Source organism: Pongo pygmaeus, chromosome 20 (assembly GCF_028885625.2).
Source record: "Pongo pygmaeus isolate AG05252 chromosome 20, NHGRI_mPonPyg2-v2.0_pri, whole genome shotgun sequence".
Lineage (NCBI taxonomy): Eukaryota > Metazoa > Chordata > Mammalia > Primates > Hominidae > Pongo > Pongo pygmaeus.
The window spans coordinates 18,001,560-18,016,999 of record NC_072393.2 but is presented as its reverse complement, the minus strand read 5'-3'; the positions used below and the strand labels follow the sequence as shown (position 1 = coordinate 18,016,999).

The 15,440-nt window shown below is 53.9% G+C and overlaps 1 protein-coding gene across 1 annotated transcript in view; it reads right to left on the bottom strand.

The window, feature by feature from the left end:
* Window positions 1-4,139: 4,139 nt before the first annotated feature.
* The window catches only part of COLGALT1 (collagen beta(1-O)galactosyltransferase 1), a 28,401-nt gene continuing 17,100 nt past the window's right edge, over window positions 4,140-15,440 (bottom strand). The window contains exons 6-12 of the mRNA XM_054465969.2: window positions 14,970-15,089; window positions 10,092-10,168; window positions 9,895-10,001; window positions 9,273-9,405; window positions 7,736-7,863; window positions 6,399-6,605; window positions 4,140-6,124 (exon numbers count right to left, since the gene is read on the bottom strand). Of these exons, the coding sequence (XP_054321944.1) occupies window positions 5,857-6,124; window positions 6,399-6,605; window positions 7,736-7,863; window positions 9,273-9,405; window positions 9,895-10,001; window positions 10,092-10,168; window positions 14,970-15,089 (1,040 nt within the window). The 3' untranslated portion in view covers window positions 4,140-5,856. The remainder of the gene's footprint in view (window positions 6,125-6,398; window positions 6,606-7,735; window positions 7,864-9,272; window positions 9,406-9,894; window positions 10,002-10,091; window positions 10,169-14,969; window positions 15,090-15,440) is intronic.

Genomic DNA, 15,440 nt, shown 5'->3' with positions numbered 1-15,440 from the left:
CCAGGCTGGAGTGCAATGGCGTGATCTCGGCTCACTGCAACCTCTGCCTCCCTGGTTCAAGCGATTCTCCTGTCTTGGCCTCCTGAGTAGCTGGGATTACAGGTATGCGCCACCGCGCCCAGCTAATTTTTTTGTATTTTTAGTAGAGACAGGGTTTTGCCATGTTTGCCAGGCTGGTCTCGAACTCCTGACCTCAGATGATCCTCCTGCCTCGGCCTCCCAAATTGCTGGGATTACTGGTGTGAGCGACTGCACCCAGTTACCTCCAAGTTCTAATCCTTTAGTTTGTGAGCAGAGCCTGCGAATCTATGCTTTATTCAGATAAATTTCATAGTAAAGGAAGCTTCACTTCGTGCCACAGAGAAGACCTTTCTAAGGATTCATGTCCCCAAGAGGCTGAAAGGAATTGGGTACAGGGATTCTTTTTTTATTTTTATTTTTTCGAGACAGGGTCTCGCTCTGTAGCCCAGGCTGGAGTGCAGTGTTACAATCACTGCTCACTGTAGCCTCAACCTCGTAGGCTCCAGCAATCCTCCCATTGCAGCCTCCTGAGGCTGGGGGCACAGACACGTGACAACACACATGGCTAAGTGTTTCTATTTTTTTGTAGAGACAGGGTTTTTCCCAGGCTGGTCTCAAACTCTTGGGGTCAAGTGATCTGCCTGACTCAACCTCCTAAAGTGCTGGGATTGCAAGCACGAGCCACCATACCTGGCCGGGTATAGGAATTCTTAAGTCTCAGCACTATGAACATTCTGGACTGGAACATTCTGTATGGTGGGGCGTCCTGTCCATTGTAGGATATTTAGCTGCATCCTACCGCATAGGATGTACAATGTAGGATGGTGTTAGCATTGTAGGATGTTTAGGGGACATTGCCAAATGTCCCCTGAAGAACAAAAGCACTCCTGGTTGAGACTCACTGGGTTAAATAAGATTTAGAAACTTCCCTGCAAAACATGAGAAAAAAATGTTTCACAGAAGGGGCCGGGTGTGGTGGCTTATGCCTGTAATCCCAGCACTTTGGGAGGCCAAAGCAGGAGGACCACCTGAGGTCAGGAGTTTGAGACCAGCCTGGCCAACATGGTGAAACCCTGTTTCTACTAAAAGTACAAAAACTAGCCAGGCATTGTGGCAGGCATCGTAATCCCAGCTACTGGGGAGGCTGAGGCAGGAGAATTGTTTGAATCCAGGGTGGGGGCGGAGGTTGCAGTGAGCCAAGATCATGCCACTACACTCCAGCCTGGGCGACAGAGTGAGACTCTGCCTCAAAGAAAAAAAAAATATTTCACAGAAGGGACTGTTTAATAAACATGGATAATTCACTCTGGCCAATAGATGATGAATAGTTAGGATTCAACAAGAAAAAGAAATATGATAGCCTCTACTGAAACTTGAAGTACACATCCCGGTTAATACAGCAATCCCACCTGTCTCAATTTACCCAACTGAAATTTTAAAATCCAGTAGGAAGCCAGGTGCAGTGGCTCACGCCTGTAATCCCAGCACTTTGGGAGCTAAGGCAGGTGGATCACTTGTAGTCAGGAGTTCAAGACCAGCCTGGCCAACATGGTGAAACCCCGTCTCTACTAAAAATACAAAAATTCGCCAGGTGTGGTGGTGGGTGCCTGTAATCCATTACTTAGGAGGCTGAGGCAGGAGAATTGCTTGAACCCAGGAGGTGGAGGTTGCAGTGAGTCAAGATCGCACCACTACTCTCCAGCCTGGGTGACAGAGTGTGACTCCGTCTCAAAAAGCAAAACAAAACAAACAAAAAACCACAAAAAAACAAAAAATCCAGTAGGAAAGATGTATTGTATAATGCTATTCACTGCAGGAAACAGCAGGGAATATTTTCCATAACAATCCAAAAAGAGCTCGTAGATGTTAACCCTATTTTGGAAAGGATGTCCACAATAGTTGTTACATTTAAAAATAAAAGTTGTTTTTTAAAAAATAGGTACAGTTTGATCCCATGCTTAGAAAATAAAAGTGCGTTCCATGAAAAATAAAAAGGCAGGTTGTAGTAGCTTATGTAACACGGTCCTCCTTTTTTTTCAAAATGCATATATATTTACACCATGCAAATAACGAAGGCTGGAAAGTTTTTGAAAATGTTAGTTGTGTCTGAAAAGGTGTGATTTAATTTTTGCTTTGTCAATTTGCTTAGCTGTAAGTTCTGATTTTTTCCATACTGATTGAACACCATCGGTGTTAGGTTTTTTTGTTGTTGTTGTTGTTTGTTTGTTTTTAGTTTTTTGAGACAGAGTGTTGCTCTGTTGCCCAGGCTGGAGTGCAGTGGCATGATCTCGGCTCACTAGAGCCTACGCCTCCCAGGTTCAAGTGATTCTTCTGCCTCAGCCTCCAAGTAGCTAGGACTACAGGCACTCACCACCATGCCCAGCTAATTTTTCTGTATTTTTAGTAGTGACGGGGTTTCACCATATTGGCCAGGCTGGTTTCAAACTCCTGACCTCATGATCCGCCAGCCTCGGCCTCCCAAAGTGCTGGGATTACAGGTGTGAGCCACCGCGCCTGGCCCCTGTGTTAGTTTATAAAAGTCTCAGGTATATTCTTGCATACCCTAAAGGTGTAATAATCCTGAGGATTTGTAAGCATTTGACCCAGAAAATCCAAATGCGACTGGGCATGTTGCAATGTCCAGCCCCCTCTCCCTGGGGTGGGACTGCTCTTTCCCTTCTTGTCTCACTTCCCTACTGCTCCATGGCAAGTTCCTGGAGTCACTGATAACGTAAGTGCCCTTCAATCCTCATCTTGGGGTCTGTACTGGGGGACCCAAACCATGACAGCCCCTCTGCTCATTTGAAGTAATCTGGGACGATCCTGTGGTTGATCCAAGATAGAATGAAGTTGGCCACCTGTCCCTGGGCTATTTCAGAGAAGTTTTCTGGTTTTGTTTTATAGAAACAGGGTCTCGCTGTGTTGCCCAGGCTGGAGTGCAGTGGTGTGATCATGGCTCACTGCAGCCTCAACCTCCTAGACTCAAGAGATACTCCTGCTTCAGCCTCCTGAGTAGCCAGATTACAGGTATGCCCTACCATGCCTAATTTCTCAATTTTTTTTGTAGAGATGAGGGTCTCACTCTGTTGCCCAAGCTGGTCTTGAGCTCCTGACCTCAAGCAATCCTCTCACCTCCTCAGCCTCCCAAAGCATTGGGATTATAGGAGTGAGCCACCTCACCCAGCCTAATCCTCTTTTTATTTATTTATTTATTTTTTTTGAGATGGAGTCTCATTCTGTTGCCCAGGCTGGAGTGCAGTGGCAAGATCTCGGCTCACTGCAACCTCCACCTCCTGGGTTCAAGCGATTCTCCTGCCTCAGCCTCCCAAGTACCTGGGACTACTGTTGCACACCACCATGCCTGGCTACTTTTTGCATTTTTAGAAGAGACGGGATTTCATCTTATTGATCAGGCTGGTCTCGAACTCCTGACCTCAGGTGATCCACCCACCTTGGCCTCCCAAAGTGCTGGGATTACAGGCGTGAACCATCATGCCCAGCCCTAATCCTCATGTTGAGGTCTGTTTTAGGGGGACTCAAAGCATGACAGCCCCTCTTTATTCAAAGTCATGTGGAAGGATCCTGAAGTTGACTCAAGACAGAGCTGTCGGTCCCCCGCCTGTTTGGGGGAAGTTTTATGGCATGAGAGGGGACACAGGGCTCTCACCACACCCTCACCCCACAGTAGCTCCACTGGCCAGCTTCTTTTTTTTTTGGTTTGATTGTGTCTTGCTCTGCCGCCCAGGCTGGAGGGCAGTGGCTCGATCTTGGCTCACTGCAACCTCTACCTCCCAGGTTCAAGCGATTCTCCTGCCTCAGCCTCCCAAGTAGCTAGGATTACAGGCATCCCCCCACTACACTAGGCTAATTTTTGTACTTTTAGTAGAGAGGGGGTTTCACCATGTTGGCCAGGCTGGTCTTGAATTCCTGACCTCAAGTGATCCGCCCACCTTAGCCTCCCAAAGCACCAGGATTACAGGCATAAGCCACCATGCCAGGCCCCACTGGGCAGCTTCCCTACTGCACCTGCCCTGGTTTCCTCCCAAATCTTGTTGGCCAGCCCGGGGTGGGGAATGTGGGCAGTGTTTTGGTGACGAGCAAAATCCCACAGACTGCTGTGAAAACCAACCAGGAACATTTATTAAAAAAATAAGCAAGTTATCCCCAAGAGGGTGAAGCACCGCTGGCTGGTTCTGACATTCGATTCAGGCTGAAGGCACAGCAACTCCTCCAGCCCTTGCTGGGAAATGTCCTACCCAGGCCACTGGCGGTGCCCCAGTGCAGCTGGGTCCCCTAAAAGCCCCCAAACACATGATCCCACCAAAGGCTTGAACAGAGCAACTTCATCAAGCAGGCAGGGACCACACCTGAGACACAAGGGCAGGGAGGTAAAGCACAGGGGACCGGGGGTGGGCCAGGGACACCCAGCCCCCATCTCCAACTGGCGCCCCCTCCAGGGGGGCTGACATGTGGCGTGGGGCCACCAGGACCTGTGGTTGCCCCTGGTGGCAGAAGAGCTACCCTCCTTCTTGGGTGGTGGGGGGATGTTGTCTGCACACAGCTCAGATGACTGGGGGTACAGGAAGAATCAAACTCAGTCAACCATTCTTCAACCCAACTCGGAGTCTGTGAGGCCTGGCACACAGGTGCTCAATAAATGCTTGTGGCATGAAGAAGTGAAGGAACCGATCTCTGTTCATCTCTGGGCCCCAGCACCTGGCACGTAGCCCATGATCAAAAATGCAGACTGAACAACTGTCACACTCTTTTGTATCACTAGTGCCCGGCACACAGTCAGTGCTCTTGAGGTATGTGGGAAAGAAGCCAATTAGAGTGAGACGTTCCCACACCGTCTAGCAGTGAGGAAAAAAGGAAAAAAGTGAAAAGTACCTTGTTTACTCTCATTCCCATCCCATAGCTCAGCTCCCTGCACTCAGCAGGTGCTCAGTAAGTGTACCAAATCAGGAACTTATCTTTGTGACACGAGTGCCAGGCACACAGCAGGTGATCAATATGTGCTTGAATAAATGGATAGAAGCATCTTATTTATCTCAATATTCCCAGAGCCTGGGCTGGGCACAGTGGCTCATGCCTGTAATCCTAGCACTTTGGGTGGCCAAGGCGGGCAGATCACTTGAGGTCAGGAATTCAAGACCAGTCTGGCCAACATGGTGAAAGCCCGTCTCTACTAAAAGTACAAAAACTAGCCAGATGTGATGATGCACCTATAGTCCCAGCTACTTGGGAGGCCGAGAAACAAGAATTGCTGGATGCTGGGAGGCATAGGCTGCAGTGAGCCAACATCACACCACTGCACACCAGCCTGGGTGACAGAGGGAGTCTCTGCTCTTTAAAAAAAAAAAAAAAAATCCCAGAGCCTGGAATGGTACCCAACACATATAGGCACTCAATAAACCCTTGAATGAATTTTAAAAGTGAATGTGTATCAACTACTGCCTGATTCTTAATCTGATCAGTAACTGCTTGATGACTGAATCAATCGCTGATGGAGGGAATAATTATGTCTCATTCACTGTCATAACATGGGAACCTGGCATACAGCAGGTGCTTAATAAGTGTTGGGCACATGAACAGATGAAGAGGACTTGGTTCCTCCCAATTCCCCCGGGGCCAAGCCCTGTTGCTGGCATGCAGTAGGCACTCCATTAATGCTGCCTGTGTGCACGTGATTGCTTAGCAAGAGCTGGCTGGACACCACCCCACACGAGAGCCCTCTGTGGCCTGCCAAGGGGTCCAGAGGTGGCCCTGATGTCCTCAGTAAGCACTTAGAGCCTGGGCCAGCAATGGCTGCTTTGGCTTTCTGGCTGCCACCCCTCAGAGTTCATCCCGGGCAGCACTGTCCAGTGGGGACTGGAGCACGTCCGAGTTCTTGGCCTCACGGCTCAATGCCTGCTGCTCCCGCATCTTCTGGGACTTGGCGCGGTCCCAGTCGGTCTTGACGTGCTCATTGTTCCATACGACTGAGGTCTCGGTGTCACTCACATAGCCATCATCTCCTGTGTAGTGTGTGGGGTAGATGAGCAGTGGCTCCACAGAGAAGGCACGCAGGTTGCGGAGGGAGAAGTGGGCCTTGTACTCGGACCTGGGGAGAGGAGGAGGGGAGTGAGGGGCAGCAATGGCTTCAGGGGAGGGGACAGCTGGAGGAAAAATTGGGGGTGAAGAAGAAGTCGGCGGGGATAGATTAAAACGTAAGTGTGCAGGGGATACAAATGGAGACAGATCTGGGAGGGGGCAAACGGAGGGAGAAGTAGGCAAAAGAAGAGACATCTTCACGGAGCCCGTGAGTCTCACGCCCCCACTCTCCCAGGACAGACCCACCGTGAAACCCCAGCCCAGCAGCCGCCTGCCCCTCTCACACTGGGTGCTTGTCGAACATGACAGGCAGGAACTCGTCCACAGGCAGCATCTTGGAGAGCGGCTCAGCAGCCAACAGTTTGCGGGCGCCTTGCAGGGAGATCACGTATGCCAGGGTCCAGTAGGAGTAGTCGGCCTCCACCAGGTTCCTCACGCGGGGCACAGCCTTCTCGGGGTGCTCCACCTGCATCCGCTTCCGGCCCACGTAGCTGGGGTGCAAGATCGGGCCTGTCACTCTCCTCCCGCCGTCCAGAGGGAGCTTGCCCAGAAAGCCAGGGATCTAGTTATCCCGTCAGGTCCTGGGATGGGAGCAGGCTCAGCATGTTTGCGGAGTGCTGTGACTGGATGGAGCGAATGCAGAAGCCCAGGGGTCTGGGGGTCATGGGGGAGAAGAGTGAGTTTTTCCAAAGGGCGTGAGGGAGCCATGGAGGATTTGGAGCTGTGGAGAGCAGGATCACGCAGACGTTCTCTGAGGCTGAAGCTGCTCTGAGTTCAGAGGACAGTGGGGGTGGAGGTGGGTGAGGTGCCCTGATATGGGGGGCAGTCAGGAATGGAGGGGTGCAGTTACCATTCACATGGGGCAGTGTTCCCAGAATGCAGATTAGGGCAGTGTTCCCAGAATGCAGATTAGGGCACTGCACATGGAAGGGAAAAAAAGAGATGGAGGAAGGGAGAGGACAAACCAGCCCACCTACAGAAGAGAAGGACGGCTCCAGTGCTGGAAACATGTTGGTGGCACTCCCATCCCGGGGCTTCTCTCAGACCCAGGCGCCCTGGCCACGCCCCCACACTCTTCGGCCACACCTCCAGCTCTGACCACACCCCCATGCTCTTCAGCCACGCCCACAGGCCGCCCGGTCAAATTTTAGCCACATCCACCTCCACAGGCCTCAGTCAAGTCTCTAAGCCCTGACCAAGCCTGCAGGCTTCTGGCCAGGTCCCTTGAGTTCTGGGTGATCCTTCCAAGGCCCTTCCCTATAGGCTACAGCCCTGACAGTGCTCTCAGGCCCAGGGACCACGTGAGCCCTCCTGCTAGGCTTCCAAGGGTTGGCCTTGCCCCAAGCCACGCCCACAACCCTGACCACACCCAGACACACAGGCTTTAGGCTCAGCAGCAGCGCTCTGGCCACGCCCCTAGGATTCAGCTCCACTCCGCCTCCCAGCCCCACCTCTAAGCCCTGGCCATGTACCTAGGCTCCAGTTCCACCCCACCCTCAAGCCCCGCCTCTAAGCCATGACCCATCCCCAGGCCCCAGCTCCACCCTGCCCCCAGCCCCACCTCTAAGTCCTGGCCTTGCCCCAGGCCCCAGCTTCACCCCACCCTCAGACCCTCACTCACATGAGGTCCCAGTCCAGGCCTTCCTGCTCCACGTCCCGCATGAGGTTCATCAGGCGTCTCTTGAAGAAGATCTCAAAACGCAGGTCATCCTCAAACACAAGCGATTTCTGCAGCCCCTGGTCCACCACCTGAGGGAGGAAGCCCCGCCACGTCGCAGGAAGGCCAAGGCCAGGCCTGACCCTAAAGCACAGAGCTCTGCTTTGAGAAGGTTTGAAAGACCCGCAGAGAAGCCAGCGCATCTCCCCGCCTTTCCTAGCTCCAGGGACATCTGGACATCCAAACCTCTGCCCTCTGCCATCCATAATGGATCTCAGAAGAGAAAGGCCTCCTAGCCCCTCAAATGCCCACGCCTCATGCACCTCCCACCTTGCAGCCGCACACCCCCATTTGGCTTCACGTTTGATGATAAGAAGTTTTTCTTTTCTTTTCTTTTTTTTTGAGACGGAGTCTTGCTCTGTCACCCAGGCTGGAGTGCAGTGGCACGATCTCGAGTGCAGTGGCACGATCTCGACTGCAACCTCCGCCTCCCGGGTTCAAGTAATTCTGCCTCAGCCTCCTGAGTAGCTGGGACTACAGGCATGTGCCACTACGCCTGGATTTTATTAATTTTTCTTTTTTTGAGATGGAGTGTCACTCCTGTCGCCCAGGCTGGAGTGCAATGGCATGATCTCAGCTCACTGCAACCTCTGCCTCCTGGGTTCAAGTGATTCTCCTGCCTCAGCCTCTCAAGTAGTGGGATTACAGGCGCTCACCACCACACCCAGATAATTTTTGTATTTTTAGTAGAGTCGAGGTTTCACCATGTTGGCCAGGCTGGTCTTGAACTCCTGACCTCAGGTGATCTGCCTGCCTTGGCCTCCCAAAGTGCTGAGATTACAGGCGTGAGCCACCATGTCGAGCCATTTTTCTCTTTTTTTCTGAGACACGGTTTTGCTCTGTTGTCCAGTCTGGAGTGCAGACGATCTTGGCTGACTGCAGCCTTAACTCCTGGGCTCAAGCCACTATCCCACTTTAGCCTCCCGAATAGTTGGGACCACAGGTGTGCACCACCATGCCTGGCCCTGACAGCCCCAAGTTCCAAGCCCAGTCAGACACCCTCCTCCAATCACAGCTTCTCCCTCTGAGGGTGGCTGAGGATGCCTGGGCTGGTGAGTGCCCCCAGCACTGGGCAGGTGCTGGTTTAAAGTGGCTCTGTGGCCATGACTTCTATTACTAAACATCAAGCACAGAGACCAGGCTGGGAGTAACGAAGATTTGTTTACAGGTCTCAGGCCCCAGACACCACCTGCTGCTCAAAAGGTCTCACCCCTCCCCCCAGCCTCAGTTTCCACATCTGCGCAATGGAAGGATGGCAGGCACACCTGGGGTTGATACAGCTGGTGTGACGCATCATTCACTAAAGAGAGGCCATGGGTCCCATGGCTGAGGCTGGATGCCTGGCCGGGGCTTTGGGGAACTCCTTCAACCCCTTCCCCGTCCAAATCTCCGATGAGATCAAGAGTCATAACTCTGGCCCCACCCATCACTCAGGACACACCTCCTTCCAGATGTTGTAGTGGCTCAGGAAGCAGCCCAGCTCACCCTTGGTGAGGGGCCGGCCGTGGTAGGGGTCCCGGTAGCCGGGCAGCATCTGGATCCCCAGGGCCTCCACCTGGCTGGTGTTCATGGCTCTGGAGAGGAGGAGGAGAGGGTCACGAAGAAGGTTCACCCTGCTTGCCATTCTGCCATCCCCAGCCATTCCACCACCCCCTACAGCGTTGAGCAGCTGGTCCACCTCTTGTAGCACTGGCACCCCTCCCGGGCACATGGGGCCTCACTCACCTGCACATGGTATACACTCGTGGGCAAACCTGCTCTCCTCCTCTCCTGGGGTCTGACTGACTTACCCCTCCATAGTCCCCACCAGTCTACACTGGCAGCATGCAAACCTACCCATTCCCCTGGGTCAGGACTCACTTGCCTTCCATGGTCTACAACTGTGAGGATCTGCCCCTTCCCCCGGGTCCCATTCACTTCCCCTTCATGATGCCCACTGACGTGGTCTACATCTGTTTGGACACCACGCCCGCCCCCATCTGAATCACTTGCCGTCTACCAGCGAGGTCTACACCCACATCCACGTGCAGACCCGCCCCCCCTCCCCCAGGCCTCGGACTCACTTGCCGTCCACGGCCTCCACCAGCCGGCACTCGATCTCCTGTGCCTGCAGCGCCCGCAGCATGCGCTCCCGCCGGTCCTGCCGCCGCCTCAGGTTGATCATGAAGACCTGCAGCCCGGAGAGCCCTGAGGCAGATCAGCCCCTGCAAACAGGGGCCCTCCAGCCCCCCGCCCCGCCTCCAGGGAAGGCCCAGCCCACCTCGTCGAAGCCCATCTTGTCCGGTGTCTTGGTGGGAGCTGAGATGAAGCGGGAGGGCTCTGCTGGCGGGTGCTTCACTGTGGGGCACAGACGTTGAGGAGTCGCTGGGGTGAGAAGCCTCCAGCCTCTCTCCAACACGCTTTCCCCACCCGCTCCATGGCTCCCAGTCAGACTGGCTCGGCCCACAAAGTCGACCTGGCTCCGCCCACATCAGCGCTGCTCTCTAGGAGCCCCTCCCATGTCATTTGAACCCGGCACAGCAGCCCAAAGCCATGGCCACACCCCAGGCCCCAGCTTCACCCCGCCCCCAGCCCGGCCTCTCAGCCCTGGCCACACCCCAGGCCCCAGCTTCACCACGCCCCAAGCCCCGCTACTCAGCCCTGGACACGCCCCAGGCCCCAGCCTCACCCTGCCCCTAGCCCCGCCTCTAAGCCTTGGCCACACCCCAGGCTATAGCTTCAACCCGTCCCCCAGTCCCACCACTCAGCCCTGGCCACGCCCCAGGCCCCAGCTTCACCCCACAACCTCCTCCAGCCTTGCCTCTAAGCCCTGGCCATGCCCCAGGCTATAGCTTCAACCCGTCCCCCAGTCCCACCACTCAGCCCTGGCCACGCCCCAGGCCCCAGCTTCACCCCACAACCTCCCCCAGCCTTGCCTCTTAAGCCCTGGCCATGCCCCAGGCTCCAATTTCACCCTGCCCCTCCCCAGCCCCACCTCTAAGCTCTGGCCACGCCCCAGGCTCCAGCTTCACTCCGCCCCCAGCCCCACCTCTAAGCTCTGGCCACGCCCCAGGCTCCAGCTTCACTCTGCCCCCAGCCCCACCTCTAAGTCCTGGCCACGCCCCACGCTCCAGCTTCACTCCGCCCCCAGCCCCACCTCTAAGTCCTGGCCACGCCCCAGGCTCCAGCTTCACTCCGCCCCCAGCCCCACCTCTAAGTCCTGGCCACGCCCCACACTCCAGCTTCACTCCACCCCCCAGCCCCACCTCTAAGCCCCTGTCAACCCAAAGAACCCCCATTCCTACCTCAGGGCCTTTGCACATGCTGGGTCCCTGCTTGAAATAGCCTTCCTTTCCCTGCTCTGTATCCTTACTTCTCAGCTATGATGCCCTGGGCACGGGGGTCACCCTCCCCACTCCCACCTCCCTAGGCTGAGCCAGGCACCTCCTCTGGGCCCCAACAGCACCTGGACTTGCACCACCAAAGCTCGCATCCTTGCTGCCCTAACCCCCTAGCCCTGTGCCTGTCTGTTGTGAGCCCCTTGGGAAGGATACCAGGTATGTCTGCTCACACTGGACCCCTAGTGCCCAACACAGGGGCTTGGCACACAGCAGGCACTCAGTAATTGTTTGTAGAATGAACCAAGAAATGATGGCATGCTGTGTATTCTTGACTGGTCTGGGCCTCAGCTTTCCTCATCTATAAAATGGACCAATAAGCCACTGAGAGGTTTCACAAAGAGATGTCATGAGAACACACCCTATGTCATGGGGTGAACTGTGTCTCCCCAGTGCCAACCACCAGTACCCCAGGGTATGATCCTATTTGGACACAGGGTTGCGTACAGAGGTAATAGAGTTAAAATGAGGTCATTAGGGTGGGCCTTCATCTGTATGGCTTGTGTGCTTTTAAAAGGGGAAATCTGTAGCTCCTTGGGAGGCTGAGGCGGAAGGACTGCCTAGGAGTTCAAGGCTGCAGTGAGCTATGATGGTGACACTGCACTCCAGCCTGGGTGACAGAGACCCCATTTCCGAAAAAAGCAAAAAAAGAAGGCCGGGCACAGTGGCTCATGCCTGTAATCCCAGCACTTTGGGAGGCTGAGACGGGCAGATCATGAGGTCAGGAGTTCGAGACCAGCCTGGCCAACATACTGAAACCCTGTCCCCACTAAAAATACAAAAAATTAGCCAGGTGCGGTGGCTCACGCCTGTAATCCCAGCACTTTGGGAGGCCGAGGCGGGTGGCTCACAAGGTCAGGAGATCGAGACCATCCAGGCTAACATGGTGAAACCCCGTCTCTACTAAAAATACAAAAAATTAGCCAGATGTGGTGGCAGGTGCCTGTAGTCCCAGCTACTCAGGAGGCTGAGGCAGAACGGCATGAACCCAGGAGGCGGAGCTTGCAGTGAGCCGAGATCGGGCCACTGCACTCCAGCCTGGGAGACAGAGCGAGACTCCGTCTCAAAAAAATAAATAAATAAATAAATAAATAATAAAAATTAAAATACAAAAAATTAGCCAGGCATGGTGGCAAGCACCTGTTAAACCCAGCTACTTGGGAGGCTGGGGCAGAAGAATCACTTGAACCCGGGAGGCGGAGGTTGCAGTGAACCGAGATCGCACCATTGCACTCCGGCCCGGGTGACAGTGCAAGACTCCATCTCAAAAAAAACAAAAAAACAAAAAAAACCCAAAACCTAAATTAACAAATTAGCTAAGCATGGTAGTGGCATGCACCTGTGGTCTCAGCTACTCAGGAGGCTAAGGTGGAAGGATCGCTTGAGTCAAGGAGGCTGAGGCTGCGGTGAGCTGTGATTTTGCCACTGCACTCCAGCCTGGGTGACAGCGAGACTCTGTCCCAAAAAAAAAAAAAAAAAAAAGAAGGAAATGACAACACAAATATATGTGAGAACTTAAACTGGGAAAACTCTGGTAGCCACAGAGACGCTTCTCAGGCTCTGCTTTCTGCTGGGAGTTGGTGATAAATGGAGACCCACCACCCCCGACTGTGGCTGGGTGGGACCTGGACACCTAAGTATGCCACTCTTCGGTGTTGTGGGGGGCCTGCCCCAGTGATTGTGCAGTCTCCAGGTGTCACCTCAAAAAGACTCACAAGTCTCCTCCAAGCCAGGCGCAGTGGCTCACGCCTGTAATCCCAGCATTTTGGGAGGCCGAGGCGGGTGGATCACCTGAGGTCAGGAGTTCGAGACCAGCCTGGCTAACATGGTGAAACCCCGTCTCTACTAAAAATACAAAATTTGCTAGGCGTGGTGGCAGGTACCTGTAATCCCAACTACTCGGGAGGCTGAGGCAGGGCAATCGCTTGAACCCAGCAGGCGGAGGTTTCAGTGAGCCCAGATTGCTCCACTGCACTCCAGCCTGGGTGACAAAGTGAGACACCGTCTCAAAAAAAAAAAAAGGTCTCCCCCAAACACAAAGGGCAGGGTGCTATTCCATCTTGAGCCACCAGGGGGAGCCGCAGATAGACTCGTTCAGAAATCGGTAAGGCTGGGGAAACTGAGCCCCGGGGCAGAGGCCTCACCCCTCCCACCCAGTCTCCATCTATGCAGTGGTGGGAATGGCTGTGGCTTTGGCAGGGGTTTCTGTGCCCAGTGCAGGGCGAGGCCCACATTAGAAATGGCTGAGATGGGAGCACCATCCCAAGACAATCTCAATTACAGCTCAGCCCTGCGTGCTCCTCCAGTTTTAGAGGGACGGCTGCTGGTTTCATAGTTTATGGATTTTTAAAAATTTTTATTTATTTATTTATTGATACAGGGTCTGGCTCTGCTGCCCAGGCTGGAGTGCAGTGGCGCAATCATGGCCCACTGCAGCTTCGACCTCCTGGGCTCAAGGGATCCTCTTGTCTCAGCCTCCCGAGTAGCTGGGACCACAGGTGTGTGCCATCACTCCTGGCTAATTTTTGTATTTTTTTTTTTTTTGGTAAAGACAGGGTTCCACCATGTTGCCCACGCTGTTCTCAAACTACTGGGTTCCGGGGATCCGCCCGCCTCAGCCTCCCAAAGAACTGGGATTATTATTTTTTATTATTATTATTATTTTTGAGACAGAGACTTATTCTATTGCCCAGGCTGGAGTGCAGTGGCACGATTATGGCTCACTGCGGCCTCCAACTCCTGGGCTCAAAGGATTCTCCCACCTCAGACTCCTGAGTAGCTAGGAATACAGGCATGTGCCACCATATTGGACTAATTAAAAAAAAATTTTTTTTTTTGAGACGGAGTTTCACTGTGTTGCCAGGCTGGAGTGCAGTGGCACGATCTCGGCTCACTGCAACCTCCACCTCCCGGGTTCAAGTGATTCTCCTGCCTCAGCCTCCTGAGTAGCTGGGACTACAGGCATCTGCTACCACATCCAACTAATTTTTTTTGTATTTTTAGTAGAGACGGGGTTTCACCATGTTGGTCAGGATGGTCTCCATCTTTTGACCTTGTGATCCACCCGTCTCATCCTCCCGAAGTGCTGGGATTACAGGCATGAGCCACTGTACCCGGCCACATTTTTTTTTATATAGAGATGGGGTCTCACTATGTTGCCCAGGCTGATCTTGAGCTCCTAGGCTCAAGCAATTCTCTCACTTTGGCCTCCCAAAGTGCTGGAATTACAGGTTTGAGTCACCATGCCCGGCCTATACATGCAGTTCTTTAGTGAAAACTTGCTGTCCTCTCAGTTCTCACATCCTCTATAGCTCCTGACTGGCCTCAGGGGGAAGGTCCCTTCCTCAGCCTGGTCTCTGAGGCCATCTACCCCGGCCCTGGATACCAGCCCCAGGGGATCACTGACCTTGCCTGTTCCCCAGGTTCATGTCCCTTCCAGCCTCCCGGCCTTTGCCCACGCTACCACCTCCCGCTGCAATCCCCTTTCTGGTGAACTCCTACTCAACCTGCCCCTTAATGCCACCTCCTCCAGGAAGCCCACCTGACAACTCCGAGCACGCTGTGTACAGCTGCCTGCAAACCAGCACTGTGTGAGAGCAGGGACAACCCTCCACCTCGTTCACATGTGCCCTTGCACCCAGCACCCCCCACAGGGACTGGCATCTGCCTGGCACTCAGTCAGTGCTCACAGGACGGATTTGAGACATCAGTGAAAGGAAGGTAACCTTGTCCCTCCCAAGGTGGTGTGCAGGTGGACTCACCCATGACCTCCAGCTGCACGTGCATGAAGCTCTCGGCCTCATCCTGGAGGGTGCTGTGGGCGCGCAACGGCACCGGCAGGAATCCGTACTCTTCCTTGTTGCACACATACATCTGTACCTCTGCAGTGGGCAGAGAAGCAACAGACAAATGTTAAAACAGGTGAGGCCCAGTGGCTCATGCCTTCCATCCCAGGGCTTCAGGAGGCCAAGGCAGGAGGATCGCTTGAGGTCAGGTGTCTGAGACCAGCCTGGGCAACAGAGCAAGACCTCATCTCTACAAACGACTTTTTTTTTTTAAAGACAGAGTCTCACTCTCCCAGGCTGGAGTGCAGTGGCACTATCTTGGCTCAATGCAACCTCCGCCTCCCGGGTTCAAGCGATTCTCTTGACTCCGCCTCCTGAGTAGCTGGGACTACAGGCGTGTGCCATGCTACCACGCCCAGCTAATTTTTGTATTTTTAGTAGAGACAG